Here is an 18,242-nt window from a genome sequence, read left to right as displayed (position 1 = left end):
CACTTCTTGTAGCTCAATTTTTTACGTATAACTTCATTATTTTCTGAAAGTTCACATGAACAAGTAAACCAAAGAGGTTAGGTATGCTGGTTAATCATTCGTGTAAGGTGATAAAGATTTCTACTGTGCAAACAAAAGTGTGTATTTCCATTTTACAGCTGTGCGGCTATGTTAAAGAAGAGGCCGAGTGAAGGCACTAGGGCCCTCCTCTCTTTAACTTGACAAATGAGGAAGTTCAGGGCTGAGCTAGTAGCAGCTTCCTTTTACAATTTGCGGAGGCAGTGGATGAACAAGTGAAAGAAAGAACTAAAAAGTATGCACCATGAGAAGATGAAAATAGCCAGAAAGAAAAATTGAGTCTACTTTGTTTTGCTGGGATCATTTTTTTTGAGATCACATGCAAAGCTCCTGAGATCGAGCTCTTGGGTGAAAAACAGGATGCCAAGTTATCAACCTTGGTACCATGGCAATATAACTCGATCCAAAGCTGAGGATCTACTTTCCAAAGCAGCAAGAGATGGAAGCTTCCTCATCCGGGACAGTGAATCCATACAGGGAGCCTATGCCCTCTGTGTTTTGTAAGTTATTGTTTCTTTTTATTATGGCTCGCGGTTGATTCTAAAATGCCTGCATATACTTCATGTTTCTACTTCATTAAACCTTCGTGACATGCAGCACCAGCTGTGAATCGTATCGAATCGACACGATCTGGTTGTCAAACTGTATATTTTGTTCAAGAAACACAATTCCAAACATGATCGTTTGTGCACTGTAGCTATAACACAGTTATTAGTTAAAGTTCCTAAAACTGTCTCACCATATCACATTACATTTTTTTTTTCTTTTTTTGCACATACACACTGCAACACAAGACTAGTTCCCTTTTATTTGCATACAGTGCAGCCACAAAGCACCACCCTTTCCCCTCTGCACATCATCTTCCATTGGGTAACCTTCATTTAAAAATGATTCCAACTGCTCACTCAACACATTGAATCCGCTTGTTTCTTCACCTTACATTCATTCCATGTTCCAACCACAGACATTTGCATTTATTTGATCCACAGATATCAGAACTGTGTGTACACATACAGAATCCTGCCAAATGAAGACAAGAAGCTCTCTGTCCAGGTGGGTTCACAGTTTCCATCGTTCTGGTCCGAACCCAGATGAGTTATTATAGGTACTGTGAAGATGAAATGATATTTTCAAAAGTATTAGTCACACATTGCTAGTGCAATGCTCAGTTGTAACCTAATTAAAGATGTAAGCCCACACATGTATTTACTGTCCACCACTTTGACCCAGACTGAAGTATCCTAACAACAGGCGAGATGAATGCGTAAATGACTTTCAAGATCACTAGAATCTGAAGCCGCATGTATTTCTGGTGTATGAGCGCGCACGTGTGACGTTTCCAGTTATCAGATTGATTAGAATAAAATTTAATAAACACAATAATGCATCATTATAGTTGAATTTCAATCTGATGATCGAATACCCCCAGTATTAATAAGTATTAATAGCTTCAGCTTGGAGGTATGAGCATTAACTGAAAGAATAAAGATGACATGTTAAACATCAGCAGGTAGTCTCTGTTGAATGTTAGCATGCAGGCATACAGATTTCAGCACAAAACTGTCTGTTAGCTCAGTAACTCAGAGCTGCTTACAAGGCTGCAGTTTAAAACATATTCTCTTATTATACACTAAATATCATTGCCTCACAAAGCTACACTGATAGTAATTTAAAAGCCTTAAAATGTAAAATTTACAGACTTAGGATTACAGACTGGGAGCACAACAACATCACCCTAAAAAAGCCATAAATACCTCTGTTATTTACTATGATTTTTAAATCTATAGAAAAGAGACTTTATGGTTCAGCAAATGACAAATGCCTGCTTCTCATTTGTATTTAATCTGCCATTGGCGAACTACCCTACAATGAGCCAGTACAGAAACTGAAGCAGGAACTAAGAGTTTTGCAGTAAATTAGTTGGCAATGATAAAAGCAAGACTCAATCTGATCAGAAGCAGATCAGCAGATGCTTCATTATCTTGGTATTTGTTCAGTGTCAGCTTTGCAGTGTAAGTCTGAAGAGATTAGAAAACTAACAAGCCCCACAGAGAGGATATAAACACCTTGGGCTTGACAGAAAGATTGAACAGAGTATCATCTGTATGTTTTTTTTAAATACTGTAATTATAAAAAAAAAGGTGAAAATGCTAGAGAGCTTCTAAATGACTGATTTATGCACTGACATAACAGCTATGTATAATTGCTATGCAAACCCGTGGCCTTAGATAGAAATTCTGTAACAGCAAAATGTGCTGAGTCCTGAAATAAGTTTACTGGTATGAAGTAGCAACGTGTCAGGTTTCTAGGAAACGATAAGTCAGCACTGTTACCTTCTAACGTGCCAGGTAAAATGTGACCATTTCGTGCTTTTAAAAACTTGTTAGATGAGGTAATAATGTACACCTGTGCAGTTTAGTTTAAAGAAAGTGCTTTAAAATAATGTAACTGCCCAATGACTGCAAGTTTCACAATTGAGTTTTACGAGCCGCACAAGAGACTAAATGCAATGTAGCTATATAGAGAAACCAAACCTATTTAAGGGACTATAGTTTTTAAAACCTATTTCTGTTAATGGTTTAAGTGTACGATTTAATTCTTATGACAGAGCAGGGATATGTTTACTTCCTTAAAATAGCTGATGATTTATGGGTAATAATATGTTCTTTTAAATGAAATAAATTGCAAAATTACAAAGGAATGTCTTAGAATGCAACTGGAAAATACCGCAGACAGTAGACAGGTCTGACATCATATGGGAAGTAACACTTACAGGTTATGTCATCTGCTTTGGTAACAACAACAAAATTCATCCTTTTGTTTACAAAGAGTGATTAAAAAAAATGTTTGCTGTTATCTGCTCTGCAGGCATCTGAAGGAGTGCCTATTAGGTTCTTCACAATGCTACCTGAGCTGGTGGAGGCGTATTACAGCCCCAACATGGGTTTAGTCACCCACCTGCAGTACTCTGTCCAGTGGGAGGAGGAGGTAGAAGAGGAGCCAGGTCAAAAACTTCACTTTGTCTCTATATTGGTTTTGATATGGATGAGAAAGTATTGTTTGTCCTAAACACACTTTATGTCTATTCTGCAGAACAAAACAGTCATCCTCCACAGCTCCCACCCAGAAACATCCCACTTGATGTAAAGGACGGTGACTCCAAGACTTCAGAGCAAGCCTCCAAATCCTTATCAGACATATACCTGGCGAAACTGCAGCATATGGACTTGTCCATGTATGGTCACAATTACAGACAGTTGCAATGTCTCTTGTACCTACAACAGCACTATAAAAGTAGAATTTAGGCATTCGGCACCAAACTTTCCAAAACAATTACTAATATGAATTTTCCTGAAGCTAACTGAGACTAGAAGTGTTTTAATTTACATTTCTCTTATGTCTCCAGCTTACCAGAAGAGCATGAAATGGCCATCCAAGAATACTTCAGGACTTCAGTCTGCTTAGATGCTGAACAAGTTCAAAACGGTAACCCTAACCTGCCTGGCCTCAAGAAGCTTATAATGGCAGTCTGCAAGAACCTAAACAGGTATGGTGTCCATTTAATGGAATGTGTAATATTACATACACTTGAATGGATTGGGTTGATTGACCCACGCGCTGAACTTTTTTGCGAGGCAGTGAAATTTCCCGCGTCATGCCAACTCTGGAGGTGTTTCACAGAACGCTCGACCAACAGCTCTCTCCAGGGATTGGACCAAAACAAGTTGGTGGCACCCATAATCCTTTGCAGTATTATCAGCGCTTAAAAAGCTGTTCTCTTCATGTATTTCCTCCTTATTTTCAGAATTTCTGTGATTCGGGTCCTGTGTCCTGTAGACTTGAGCAACTAACAAAACTGCTCTACTCGATAGAAGATAAGGTAAAGTACTGTAATATGTTTTAACAACAGCTTTTTATATGATAATAGAAAATGTTATAAGATATTACAAAGGACGACTCTGCTTCCTTTTTTCAGGTTAAAGGTTCTGTTTTTGAGTATGTTGGATTTGATGCGGGCCCACGGAAATCTCTCATACCAGTCGTTACGTTTGAGGTGCTTTCTTTAGTACTTATGTCTACATAACATTTGTCATACGTGTGTATGGTTTATTTGATCGATTTCTTCTTTCACTGGTAGGTCAAACAAGAATCTCTTGGTATTTCCACAAAGATGTTCCTGAAAGTGGACATTGAAAGTGGGAAGCTCTACTTTAAGAAGTCAAAAGATGGACCCGAAGACAAATACTTTGTGCACAATAAAAGTAAGGACTTGAGGAGTTCATTTCTATCTCAAACAATTGATTGTCACAAAATGCAAACATCAGAATGATTAATTTAATCGGATTAATCTCAAAATCACTTTGGTGATTTCTTTTTTTAATTTTGTTGGAAGGATTTTAATAAAATTTGGTGATCCCTTGTCTCTATTGACGTTACAATAGAAAAACAAAGGTGTTAAACTCAGCGTTCTGTGTTGGCGGAATATTTTACAGTATCTTGCTATATTTTCTAGACTCGACTAAATGGCTACAGTGCCTATAGTGTCCACCAGAACTTTTGTATTTTACCCTGTGCTCTGTCCTGCTGTTTTGCAAAGAAAAGAAGCAATGTTTTTCACTTGGTCTTTATTTTGGAGTAATTAGCTACCAGAATGAAACATTTATTATTAGAATCAAACATTCTGGCATATTTCAAGAACACGCTAATCGTTAGAAGATTGCTCTTACACGTGTGAGACCACAGAGAAGGTACATTAGCCTGGTTCATTGGAGGAAGCAGTTACAGTTATTGTTTTCTAAATTACTAATTATATATAAGAACATCTTTGAGTTTGTAAAGTTCAGAAAAATGTATTCAGGTGGTACATTTGACTCGGGTCAGTATCTTAAGAAATTAGGAACTTTAAGTAGTGCCACAAAAGCAATTTTTCCATGCTAATAGACAGATAAAGTGGGACTTGTAGTCATAAGAGTTTTAATCAGTCAGTAAGCCTTAAAAATCATTATGTAGAAAACGTCATACATGGACCACTGGTGCGTGCTACTACAGACAGTATAAAAGATGAATGTAGCCACCCTAATGTTATGTATTCGTTTTGGACTCTTTGTTTTTAATCCTCAAGTTGAGCTTTTTGGCCAGAAGTGGCCAGTTTTGGAGAAGAGAATGACTCTGTTGCAAGTTTGTTCATTTTGCTGTATTCATATACATAAACTGAAGCGATGTAGCAAAGATTTTTATGAGTGCTAAGAGATCCAGTTAAGTGACTACAGTTAGTAAAGGTGAAGCCTGACAGATAGTGAACGCACAATCAAAGAAGCAGATAGATGAGTTTGAAAAAATCAATTCACCGGAGTTGTTGTGAAGGGGGACAGACTGGCGATCTGCCCAGGGTGACCTCACCTCTCGCCCTATGATAGCTGGGATAAGATTCAAGTCCTCTCACAACCCTGATAAGGATAAGTAAAAGAGAACAGATGGGAGGTATTTTTGTTTATTGGAAGTGGAAAAAAATGTTTATTACTGCTGTGAAACTTGATGTTTTAACAACAGTGTCTATGAAGAGTCCCTTGATTTTTGAGACAGCCTCATTAAAGGAGCTGCAGACTTTGTGCTTGATTCTTCAGCCTGGAAGTTGCACCTTCTCTGCAGCAAGTGCAAATAGCATGTGTGAAAACAAATGTCAAGAACTACTTTCAACTATCAAAAGCACTTAACTTAATAAGAATACTGCTCTTATCCATCAGTCCTGCAGTTGGTGAAATCCCAGAAAATGCACGCCAAGCTGGTCATTGCGGTGGAGACGGAGAAAGAAAAAGTTCTGCGGAAAGAGTTTGTGTTTGATGACACAAAGGTAAGCGTCTTTTTAAAGGCAATGCTCCCTATTCTGACCTCAGTCATGTGCACTTCATTAAATGTGATGTGTTTTGTTGTCTTGTGAATCCAGAAAAGAGAGGGCTTCTGTCAGCTGCTTCAGCAAATGAAAAACAAACACTCAGAAAAGCCTGAACCAGACATGATCACAGTGTTTGTTGGCACCTGGAACATGGGTAACAGTGATGTCATACAGAATTCAGTGCTTCAGTTAACGTAACTGTATATAATATAAAAACGGATCTGCAAACCTACAGGAAATGCCGGCCCTCCCCCGAACATCAACTCCTGGTTTCAGTGTAAGGGCCAAGGCAAGACACAAGATGACACAGCAGATCATATTCCACATGATTTTTATGTCATTGGGACTCAGGAGGATCCTTTGGGTGAGCGAGAATGGGCAGATACAGTGAAAGGTGTCCTGAGGAACATCACAAACATTAGCTTTAAACAAGTGAGTAACTGTGGCAAAGTTTTGAATTTGTAGCTGAATGCAAACACAAAGCACTAATGAATCAAATATTCTAAACATCTCCAAACATCCAGGTGGCAATTCACACACTGTGGAATATTCGTATCGTGGTCCTGGCCAAGCCTGAGCATGAAAACAGGATCTCTCATGTTTTTTCAGACAGCGTGAAGACAGGAATCGCCAACACCTTGGGTAAGCAGTTCCACTTCTCCTTGAGGCCTGTAATGATTGCTCATAAAAGTTCACAGAAAAATGACCCATCAGTGTTTACTGGTTTCAATTGCAGGAAACAAGGGCGCAGTAGGAGTGTCCTTCATGTTCAATGGGACATCTTTTGGCTTTGTCAACAGTCATCTGACCTCTGGAAGTGAGAAGAAGCTCAGGTGAGGAGAAAGTTACACTTTTCAAAGTATCTTTAAAAAGTTTGAATTGATTGGTAACATCATATAAACATATACAACATACATATACACAGGGTTCCTGGGCTCAAAATTAACCTTTGAGGGTAACTATGCAAATAACCATGATTGGTTTGCCTTTAGTTAAGGCAATACCCCGGACATTTATCAACAAAAAATGTATCTAGGCTTAAACAAATTAAACTCAACTCTTTGCGGCTTTCCTTTGATAGAAGTCACAAATCTCTTTGAAATGCGCTAGCATTTTTATAGCCTCTTCAGGGAAAACCCGATGCAGATATCAACAAAGGTGTCATTTCAATGATGGATGGGGAGGTAAAAATCCTAATTGTCTAGTGACATGTGCAAAATACCCCCCTGTTCAATTATTCACTACTTCCTAACAGAAACTTAGCAGTTCAGTAAATGGAAAGCAGGAAATGTAAATGTGCCTAACAATCAGCACAATTTGGTTTTAGCCTGCTGCTGACATTGACAAAATGTAGCCAGAAACACTTTTTTTAATCGTCTTTGCAAAAACAGTTAACATTATCTGTTAAATATTAGCTTAGCAGTTAAATTGTGCTAGCTGCTAAATATTGTAGGACCTTTACCTTAACCTATAAAAAGAACCTTGAGGTTTGAGTGCTTGTATGGTCAACTTTACAAGCATTCTGCATGACAAAATGAGCTGCAGCTTGGTAGGTATACTCAATCTAGTACATTTTCATGTTGTGCACTGTGTGCAGTATGTATTTATTTGGACAGACCACAGTTATTCTAATCAAACACAACAATTTGCACGATTATCAGAAATTAACGTTGCAACATTTGATCGCAACGCTTGATTACTGCCCTAGCTACTGCATTTTTGGAAACATTTGTTATTTTTCTTGCCTCAGACCAACAATTTGGGGTTTCGTCCAGATCTGGATCCAGAACTGCTAAAATAATGCTAACTTTCCAAAAATGAACTAGGGGAGGATGGGAGTAAAAATGAAAAGTCCATTCAGGTCATCTACTAATTGGTAGGCTGGTGGTTCAATCCCTGCCTGAACCAGTCTGTATACCAAATATCCCTGGGAAAGATACGAACCCTGAGAATGTGTTTGAATGTGTGTGTGAATGTTGGAGAGTAAGTAGAAAAACCATGGGGGAAAAGAAGCCCTTGAATATGGGTGAATGAGGCAAGTTGTACAAAGCGCTATGAGTGCTCAGATAGAGCCCGAGGTGTCCATTTACCATTTGTTATGAAAGAATTTAAAATACACAACAAAATAAAGATGTCAGCAAACCAAAAGCGCTGAAAACAAATGTTTCAACTAAAAATACTCCTACCAATAGGAAACGGCAAATACTCACTAGTAGTTCTAAGCACTCAGCTAAAGCAAAGCACCAATAAATAATCGTCTGCAGGACGATTCAGTGAGAGTTGTGAAACACACATGTGCAAAACGTTTAAAGGCAACCACTAAATAATGCTCATCGCCTAATGGCTTATAAGTCACTAACCAAGTGCGTGGCTTCAAAATCAGTACCGTGCCCTTCATCACTCTGGGTTTTTTGCAGCCAAGATGGCGTTGGTGAAAACGCTCATCTCAAGGTTTCAAAATGGAACTTTACAAACCAGCGAGTGACATCACAGTACCCATGTCCATCCTTCATATTATCTGTGTATTTGCCTAGCTGTTACCCTGGATGAACATCCTTTCTGACTAATTTAAAAAATAAAACAGCTGTTTTATTCAATATTATCTGAAACTAGAGACTGAGCCTGTGAAGCCTTCAGGCGAGTGTTCACTGAGGTTACAGTGGGAGTCGGCAGCGGCTGTCTTAAACACAATCACAAGTCTTTTTTTGGCAACCGCAGAAGTCGCCCCCTGCTGGTTTTTAGAAAAACATCCATGTTTAAGACAATTCTATGTTAGCTTCACTTTTCAACCCAGCAAGCTACATCCATCTTTATACTTTATACTTTTAAAAAAATTATTTATTTTCCATCTTTTTTACTCTCATCATCATCCCCTTATACTAGTCACACGGCCACGATGGCAACCATCTTTGTCATTTTTCATGTTGGATTTTTAAAAATTATTCATGTTTTTTATTTATTTATTTACCTATATTTAACCTGGACAACATAAATGATGAATATGTATCCTCCTCTTTCTGAAGCCTTGCTTTAAAAGTCAACGTTTTGCTAAATGGCAGTAGAAACAGAAAACTTTATTGCTTCCTCCACTGATTCCTCACATTTTTGATGTTACTCCAATATTTTTTGCTGTATTTGCAGACGGAATCAAAACTATGCCAGCATCCTGAGATTTCTGAATCTAGGAGACAAGAAGCTTAATCCGTTTGACATCACACATCGCTTCACGCACCTCTTCTGGCTTGGAGATCTGAACTACCGCGTTGAAATGCCATCTTCTGTAAGTCATAAACCTTGTTTTATATCTACTTTACATACAGATTCATGGACTTTGCTTTGTTGTGGTTTTTCTCTCAGATGCATGGTTATGTTTTTGTTTTTTTTAAACCCTGCTGGTTGTCAGGTGTCTGAGCTCTCAGCTGCTAACACTTCCAGTCACTACTTTCCCCTGTTCCCTTCACAGGAAGCTGAAAACATTGTGTCAAAGATCAAACAGCAGCAGTACCAGGAACTGCTCACCAAAGACCAGCTCAGCATGGAGAGGAAAGAGAGCAAGGTCTTCTTGCATTTTGGTGAGCTTTGATGAATACTGATCAGTACATGTAGGCATACAGCAGAAAGAAGTGTCTTCACTGTTGTTGCCATGCTTGGGATTTTCTGCAAAACACTGTCCTTTTTCTTATAATTGTGTTTGCATACATACGGGTTTTATTCTATTTTGATTGTAGCTGAAGAAGAAATCACATTCGCGCCCACGTATCGATTTGAAAGAGACACACGAGAGAGGTACGCCTACACAAAGGCCAAAGCGACAGGGGTAAGCTCACGTTTTATCACATCTCTGTTCCCCTACTATGCATCACGGTCACTTCACTGAGACTTTTAATTTTATCTGCTTCATTGCTGTAATTTTTTTTAATTTAATCCCAAATTATTTTATTCACTTCATCATGTTCGAATGTTATTAGTTTCTTATTATGCATAAAATTTAATTTTATTTGTTTTAACGTACTCTTAATTTTAACGACATACTTTTAGTGTACTTACAGCCTATTTCATTTTAATGAGGTTTCATCTTTTGAATTTAATTTTAATTTAAGTTACCTATCGTTGAATATTCTTGGTTTGGATTTTTGTTGGCTTATTATTCTTTCATCGACAGTTTAGGAAAAGTCAAAAATCACATTTACTGATAGCAAACGGTTGAACATGCAGCACGATCTCTTGAACCGATCCACGTTAGCAGGGCTATTTGCTCATGTTTCTTCCACAAATGACTGCCCATCATGCTTCTTATATGTTGGGCTATTTATGTAGAGTTATACTTGAATTGTTTTACAGTCTTCAATTTGAAAATTCAAGTATTTTATATTGATATTAAAATTAAGATGATTTTAACTCTACAGACAAAATACAATTTGCCATCCTGGTGTGATCGCGTCCTACGAAAGTCATATCCTCTGGTTCATGTTGTCTGCCAAGCATACGGTGAGTAATCTTCTGTTAAACCTTTTTTTCTGCGGCTATATTATACATACAGGGATGTATATATATACCAGGGGTGCAACAACACATGTATCGATATTGAACCGTTCGATACAGTGCTTTCGGTTCGGTAGGCATATGTATGAACAATACAAAAAAATTTATTTGTTTTATCAACTTTTCTTCTGACGATGCTGTCTGTGTTGAGCGCTCAGTGAATCTGCGTTCGACTACTCCGCCTAGGCTGCACTGTCGAGTGCAGATCCACTGAGCGCAGCGCAAGCTAGCAAGACAGAAGCTAAGCTCGTTGCAACATGGCAACTGCCTCAACGCTAGCCGAAATTGAACCTCCCCCACCCTCATTCAGATCTGGCCTTTGGAACTATCTTGGTTTTCATGTGAAGCATGACCCTGATGATAAGCGTGTCATGGACAAAAGTAAAAAAACAGTATGTTGGATGTGCCACGCAATGCTCAATTGGTGGGAACTAGTGCGTTAGCGCAGTCAGCTTGTTAACGTGTTGGCCGTCCAGTCCCACGCACGGGGCCATCAGCGGTAACTCGTTAACAGAGATTTGCCGCGTTATGCCGTTAATGTCATTTTAACGACATTAACGCTGACAGCACTAGTGGGAACACAACGAATATGACTGCACATTTACGCCGACATCATCCTAGTGCAAAGACAAGTGGAAGCAGACAAACACGCATGCTACAAACTTTACCCGAGTCATTTAGACAGCCGTTAGCACATGATTCTCCTTATGGGGACCTGATATGTTTAATAGGCTGCTGAGAATATAGCCCAGAAGAAGCGTATAAAAAGAATATAGCTTTTATTTTGGAAAGAGCCATTTCTCTGTAATAAACTCTTTTCCAAAGATGAGTGATTGTTTCTGTCTTTTGAGTTAAAATATATATTTATATGACAAATTAAAAAGGCATGAACATTTTTTTGTATCGAAAAAATATCGAACCGTGACACAAAGTATCGAACTGAACCATGAATTTTGTGTATCGTTGCACCCCTAATATATATATATATATATGTGTGTGTGTGTGTGTGTGTGTGTGTGTGTGTGTGTGTGTGTGTGTGTGGAAAAAGAGAGTTTAGCTTACTTAATTAGTTCCAAATAACTGTCTTTAACTGGACCAAGCAGCCAATATGAACTTATTGGTGCCTACATAAAATAAATAATGAGCCATTTTATCGTATTAATCTTTCAACTGCTGCTGCTGACTGCAGTCTTCATTGAGCTGTAGCAAAACCATGAACATTTCCTAAAGTTAGACCTTTTATAATATATAGAGAATAATCGTTCACTAATTTTATATATAGATCAATAATGTATAAAAATGTACAGTACTAGACTAAAGTTTGACACACCCGCTCATTCAAGAGTTTGCTACTATCAAGTGTATGAAATGAAATGTAAATGCAGTTTATACGCTCGTCACTTCTTCAGCCAACTTCATGAGCTCATCACCAGGACCACACACACACACTGACCTTTTGTTAGCTGTTTTTGTTTCACTCTAAGCTCAAACCAGCACAGAACATTTGATGCAGCACTCTGTGTCCAACTGAAAAACAAATGATGATCCCACCATCAAACTACACCCTTTCCTCCATATTTTGAGGTAGAACAATGCAGATTAACATCTATTTACTTCCTCTGCATCTCTCAGAACCTCTGATTTTTGACTGATCAGAGTCAGATTTCCACTGTTCTAATGTTCATTCTCTGTGGCCCTCGCGCTCTTCTTCTTTTGTTTTCACGTTTTGTTTCGCACTTAGAAAATAAGAAAAAAACCCTTGAACGCAAAAGTGTCCAAAGATTGAAGTGAAACTGCAGCTGAGACGTCCTTTCAGGCTTAATATGTGTAAAATATGCACAGAAGTGTTTATAAGTGTTTGTGTGAACTTGCAGGGTGCACTAATAACATCATGACAAGTGACCACTCCCCGGTGTTCGCCTCATTTGAAGTTGGAGTTGCCTCGCAGTACGTTTCCAAACAAGGTATGACCCCCCCCCCCACCCAACCTACGCCACAGATGAGTCCGCTCAATAGCCGCAGTCTGATGCCGCTTTTATTTTTCAGATCCCAGCAGTGCGCCTCCTGGTGGAATTCAGATCATGAACTGTGTGGCCATCTTGTCGACAAAATCGAAGACCAAGTTCTTCATCGAATTCCATTCCAGTTTCTTGGAGAGTAGGTTTCCTCTTTCTGATTGACCGCATCTCACTAGATTCTGCTTTAAAGGAACAGTTTGCCTCAAAATCACATAAAAATCATGCTTCCTCTGGATTGTAAGTGCTGTCTATGAGTCACAGTCAGAATGCAATGGACACTGATGGCACTCAAAGGGAAACAAATTGAAAAAGCAAACACTAAACTCTCAAATCTGTAAAAATACAAAGAATCCTGCCACCAGGTGACAAATACACTTTCCTGAAACCACAACTTTATTACTCAAAAATCCCCCACAAGCCTGGCTGTGAGAAAATTCTCCTGGGAGTTGTTTTCTCTTTGGTGAGCTACACCCACTCGTAGTACCACTGTGCAGAAATCAGTGTGCACCTACCCGTGCCGAGAAGCCGCTGCTCACAGTGTGACAGGATGTAAACATTAATACTGCCGTGTCAGCTAGCTGCACACTTCTTCTGGTCGATGTGTGTAGACACTAGAGAGAAAATACTTCCTACATTAAACTGCTTACTCTATTTAAAGTAGACCAATTCCTCTCCTTTCCAGTTCCATGCTCTTATTCTGGGACTCTACTAGAGGAGCTTTGCATTGTTCACAATGCAAAATAATCTTTTAATTTTTTAAATTTTTATTTATTTATTTATTTATATTTTATTCATGCTTGAAATGAACTGTTTTAACCTTGAAGCCCACCTTCGCTGTGCCTGAGATTATATGTTATCTACTCTTACTGATGTCATGCACAGCCAAGATCTTTGCAGTAGACTTCTCAAAACAAAGGGAAAAAGGTTACACCAAAAACTATCAATATGAATAAACAGCACTGCAGGCCAGAGCATGCATGTATGTATGCATGAATATTGGGTGAAGTGTCTCATCAAACGGGCTACAATGACTAAAAGCAAGCATTTCCAACAGAAACTGTAAAGACTACAGAGGGAGAGAACAGCGAGCACTCCGATGGGTCTATAAAAGTTTGGTTTGGCAACCAAGTAGAGGTAAACCACAGACACAGCTCACAGCACACACTACTTAGTTATGGCATCAGTCAGTCGTTATTCATAGTCATTGTTTCTGTCTTTTAAAGCTGACCCCTATCATCTCTGACCCTGAGTACCTTCTGGACCAGCACATCCTGATATGCGTGAAGTCGACGGACAGCGACGAGTCGTACGGTAATGAGCTCGCATTACAGCTTGCAATTTGGATACGGTGGGCTCAGCAGCGCTTACAGTTTGCTGGTGTGTTATCCCTAAAGGAGAGGGCTGTGTCGCGCTGCGAGCCGCTGAGATCAGCTACACCGAGTTTCAGATCACACTGACTCACCACGGGGAGAAGACGGGAACACTGACAGGTGGCATCCAGCTACGCACCTCTGAGGGCAAGCCCACCGAGAAGCTATACGGTGAGGCTGAGCTTCGACACAGGACGTATTTGTTCGATTTTTTTCTTCTTCGGTTCTTGAAGCTTTGTTCTCATTTTGGTTGTTTTTTCAGATTTCATCAAAATTGAAAGGGATGACCCCATCACCTCAAAAGGCAAATCTGGAGACCTCAATAAGTAAGATTTGGGGGGGTTTTGTGAACCTGTTATGCATTCCCTCATGTTCTGTCATGGCTCGTTACGTATAAAATCAAACACATCCGAAAAACATTCTCACCCTCAAAATCAGTTGTTTTATTTCAGGAAAATAACTTCAATTTATTGAATGAAGTCATGCAGAAATTTATCTTTTTGCTGTGAAGATTTTTCCAGCATTTTTAACCCATCACAGCTGAAAAACATATTTAACCTCTGCAAACAAATGAGTTTTACGCACACTGGCAAAAAGTCAAAGTTTTATTCAGCACAGATTTTTTTTTCTGTACCTGACTTGGAGCATCACCAGTTCGATGTCTTTCTTTGACAAAGCTTTGAGAAAGCTTCAAAAAGTGTAATATGGTTAATTTCTCTAATCACCCTGTGGGATAGGTCTAATGTGGTCAACATTTTTGTGTAGCTTATGATCGCCCTCTATGATTAAAGTCATTCAAAGAGTTTGAAAAACCTCTTCAGAACCTGAAAATGTTTGATCAGTGTCCATCTGTAAAGACTATCATATGGAACATGTGCACACCGGAGTTTAAATTGAATTTACAGCCATAAACCACACTTACAAGTGTTAAAATATGACTGTGGGAGAAAGTTTTGTGACACAGATGAGCCTGTTGCACGGAAGTTGATCCATGTTTAATACTTTTGAATCTTTGCGATATACGGGACATCATATATTGCTGTTTTCTCACAATCATCTGATGGGTGGCTGTAGGATGACTTTGAAAATCAAGAAGAGGAAGTAAGTGAAGACAGGGCTAGGGATTAAATGGTGGAAGAATGATGCGTAGAGTTCAGGCTGGAGTTGAGACAGGCTCTGGGTGGTAGGGAAGAGTTACAAATGACTGGAAAAGTAGAGTAATGAAGAAGTAGTGAGGGAAACTTCTAGGAAGGTGTTGGACGTATCCTTTGGTCCTGATGACATAGCTGTGGAGGTGTGAAGATGGAGGACAGGGGACTTTCTCACCAGATTGTTTCACATCATCCTGCAAAGTGAGAGAATGACCGAGGAAGGGAGAAGAGGTTAACCAGCACCAATTTTCAAGAACAAGGGTGACGTGCAGATCTCTAACTACAGGGGGATAAAGATGATGTGCCATACCATGAAGATAAGGGAGAAAGTTGTTGAAGCTAGTTAAGAAAAGAGGCGATGATCAGTGAACAACAGCAGCTTCATGCTGAGAAAGAGCTCTACAGATGGGATGTTTGTTTTAAGATGTTGATGGAGAAGTGTGGATGGGAAGGTCAGGGCGAGCTGCACTGTGCCTTTGCGGATCAGAGAATATGATAGGCTGATGATAGGGTGCCAAGACAGGAACTGTGGTACTGATGGGCTCATGGTGGGGGTGGGATTACATCAGAGATCAGCTCTGAGCTCCTTCTTGTTTGCAGTGCTGATGGAGAGGCTGACAGATGAGGTCAGGCGGTCGTTGTATACGTGATATTTGCAGATAAGACTGTGATCTTTAGTGAGAGCTGGGAGCAGGTGGAAGAGATGCTGGAGAGACGGAGTGTGCTCTGGGGAGAAGGTGAATCAAAGTTAAGAGAAGCAAAACAATCCACTGTCATGCTGGTGGCATAAATCGCAGCTATGAGACTGCGATTCAAGTTTTTCTGTTGCCTGATTAATTTTGATTGCTGGTTTGGACCATCAAAACTACTCAGTGTGATTTTTCTTTTCTTTTCTTCTTCTTTTTTCTGGTTAACAGGTCTTGTAGCAACCAACCACATGATATTTCTAACCCCAATTACATGGGAGTGTCATTCAGAGGTGGGAATGTGATAGATAAAGGCTGGAGTTACAGCATGCCACCGCGAAATGTTCCCTGTGGTGGACAAGCCGGAAAAGAGCCAAAGAAGGGTTACGATGTGAGCACACGCAGCCCCACGGGAAAGCCTGCTTCTGTGTAAGTGTTAGCCTCTTTCTGGTTTGAAGACACTTCAGTTTCATTTCTAAAAATACCTCTAAACCTTTATCTGATCTGATTCTATAGAAAATGAAACCGATGTCATTAACTTATGATTTCTCTGACAGGGGTGAGAACGGAAAGACGTCAGAGATGTTTGACAACCCGTTGTATGGTTCAGTGACCAAATCACATGGTCGGTCTAAAGACCAAGACCAACAACAGAAGGACCTTCTCATACCCCCAGATGTGCTATTTGGATCCTCCAAAACAGCAGACGGAGATACCGATCGCCCTCCGGTGCCCACCCCACGCAACCGCTCCTACACCTGCTCTGAGAACAAACCTCAGCCTCCAACACCAGTCAGCCTGCATCCCCCATCACAAAAGAAACCAGTGGTGCCCTCACGCTCAGAAGGCGGGATGGGCCTAAGCCGCCCTCCTTTGCCTGCTAAGTCCCGACCGGGTGTGCCAGAGCCCCAGACCCCCAAACCAAGAGACTACAGAGACACCTCAGAGCTCACCAGCAAACACAGACCACCAGGAAGACCTGGTGAGTCTCGCAAAGACAGCAAGGAACCTACTCAGGTTTCCAGACAGCTATAATACACTAAATGACATCTCTTTGTCTTTTTTTTTGTGCATCCAGACGTTTCCAAGACGGGTCGCCCTGTGAAGTGAGACTGAGAGGTACAGCTTCCTGGCTGCATTTCTGGAAATATTTTTAAAAAACCCTTGTCTCTCATTTTAGAGGACAATCACATATCTGTGCTGTCATCATAGAGAAGTCAGTTGGCTTAGCTTTGCACCTGTCCAAAGGTCTAAAAAATTCATCTGCCTGTCATCCTCAAAAACTCACTTTGTAAGTTAGACTGAGCCGGGCTAGCAGTTCCCCTTTATTTCCAGTCTTTATGCTAAGCTAAGCTAACTAGCTTGTAGTTAGCTTAGTTATCTACTTATCTGAGTGCTAGTGAGACATTAAATGGGTGTACCAGTGTCTAACTCAGCCTTCAAATGTATGTAAACTCATTTTTTAGTTTCTTGGATTTCTGCAAAGCTCGCATTGGAACGTAAGTTTGAACCTGAAACCTGCTTCTAAATTAACTGTTACATTTCATTTGGAGTTTTTACACTATACAGTAGCTGATGAATGTTTACCGCACAGTATTATCTTGCACAGACATGTTTGCCTTTAATATGTGCAAATGATGCTCCAATGAATTCCAATATTAAAGCTTGAATTACATGTTGTGTGTGTGTTTTATGTCACGTCACAAATGACTGCTTTTAAAACTTGGAGTGTAGGCTGCTACAATCTGCTGCGAGGACCAGACCGGTCACACTGCAGTGATTTGCCTCCATCTGCTGGTCCCTAAAGGAACTGCAGGCAGTCTGAGACTTGCAATTTATTCAAGGGGACTTTCTGGCTTGGTGTTATTGGAAATACATCTACATTTTCTCTTTAATCAGCTGTGACTAAAAAGGTGAGGTGGCACAGTTCCTGATGTGCACTTTTAGTACAAACTGCTTCTACTACTACACCTCTTCATTGTCGTAAGGCTGCAGCCTGTAACCTCCACCCATCTCGCTTTTGTGCCTCTGCCTTTGCTCCTGTTCCCATCAGAGACCCAGCTATTGTAGCTCAGCCAGCACACTCATCTCTGATCAGCCTTTCTTCCTCTTTCCATCAAAGGGTCATGCTTACTACATGTTCTACCCACCTTAAAACTCATCTTTATTTCATGACACATGTTTACACACCCCAGTTCTTCTGTGCAGCTCCATGTTTGAGTATTTGTTTAGCTGGAAGATGCTGCATATTTGGGGAATAGTCACCAATAGTTATAGACATGGTTGAAGACATGCGTTGGTGTACATTGGCTGTGTTTTCTTGGTGTATATGTTGAGGCTAACAGCCTAGCCAGTTCTGTTGGTTTAGTTGGTAACTCTTTTGGAACTGGCTGAGGAGAGAAGAGCAAAGTCTCTGATGAAGTCCAAGTGTGTGAATGTACTCCACTGCAAATATTTTACACATATGTTGACTTTAAAATATGACTGAAATAACACCAGCGGTT

The 18,242-nt window shown here is 39.9% G+C and overlaps 1 protein-coding gene across 1 annotated transcript; it reads left to right on the top strand.

Moving 5' to 3' along the window:
* The first annotated feature begins 67 nt into the window (after window positions 1-67).
* On the top strand, window positions 68-17,413 carry inpp5d (inositol polyphosphate-5-phosphatase D). The gene is made up of 27 exons (XM_026159635.1): window positions 68-578; window positions 1,068-1,131; window positions 2,947-3,082; window positions 3,172-3,313; window positions 3,485-3,625; window positions 3,718-3,802; window positions 3,884-3,958; window positions 4,055-4,132; window positions 4,217-4,340; window positions 5,823-5,929; window positions 6,023-6,125; window positions 6,207-6,403; window positions 6,496-6,613; window positions 6,708-6,804; window positions 9,113-9,251; window positions 9,435-9,543; window positions 9,700-9,788; window positions 10,378-10,459; window positions 12,388-12,477; window positions 12,560-12,670; window positions 13,586-13,665; window positions 13,755-13,842; window positions 13,926-14,072; window positions 14,164-14,227; window positions 15,970-16,167; window positions 16,296-16,720; window positions 16,817-17,413. The coding sequence occupies exons 1-27, from the start codon at window positions 439-441 to the stop codon at window positions 16,846-16,848; spliced, it is 3,261 nt and encodes a 1,086-aa protein (XP_026015420.1). The 5' UTR covers window positions 68-438; the 3' UTR covers window positions 16,849-17,413.
* Window positions 17,414-18,242: the final 829 nt, after the last annotated feature.

The sequence above is a fragment of the Astatotilapia calliptera genome, chromosome 23 (assembly GCF_900246225.1).
Source record: "Astatotilapia calliptera chromosome 23, fAstCal1.2, whole genome shotgun sequence".
Taxonomy (NCBI): Eukaryota; Metazoa; Chordata; class Actinopteri; order Cichliformes; family Cichlidae; genus Astatotilapia; species Astatotilapia calliptera.
This window is presented reverse-complemented; position numbering and strand designations above follow the sequence as displayed.

What these genes read in the sequence shown, in the direction of transcription:
- inpp5d (XM_026159635.1), top strand. Translation starts at nt 439, where the DNA reads ATGCCAAGTTATCAACCTTGGTACCATGGCAATATAACTCGATCCAAA. An exon ending in TGTTGGCACCTGGAACATGG is followed by an intron (nt 6,126 to 6,206) that starts GTAACAGTGATG and finishes GCAAACCTACAG; the next exon opens with GAAATGCCGGCCCTCCCCCG. An exon ending in GCGTTGAAATGCCATCTTCT is followed by an intron (nt 9,252 to 9,434) that starts GTAAGTCATAAA and finishes TTCCCTTCACAG; the next exon opens with GAAGCTGAAAACATTGTGTC.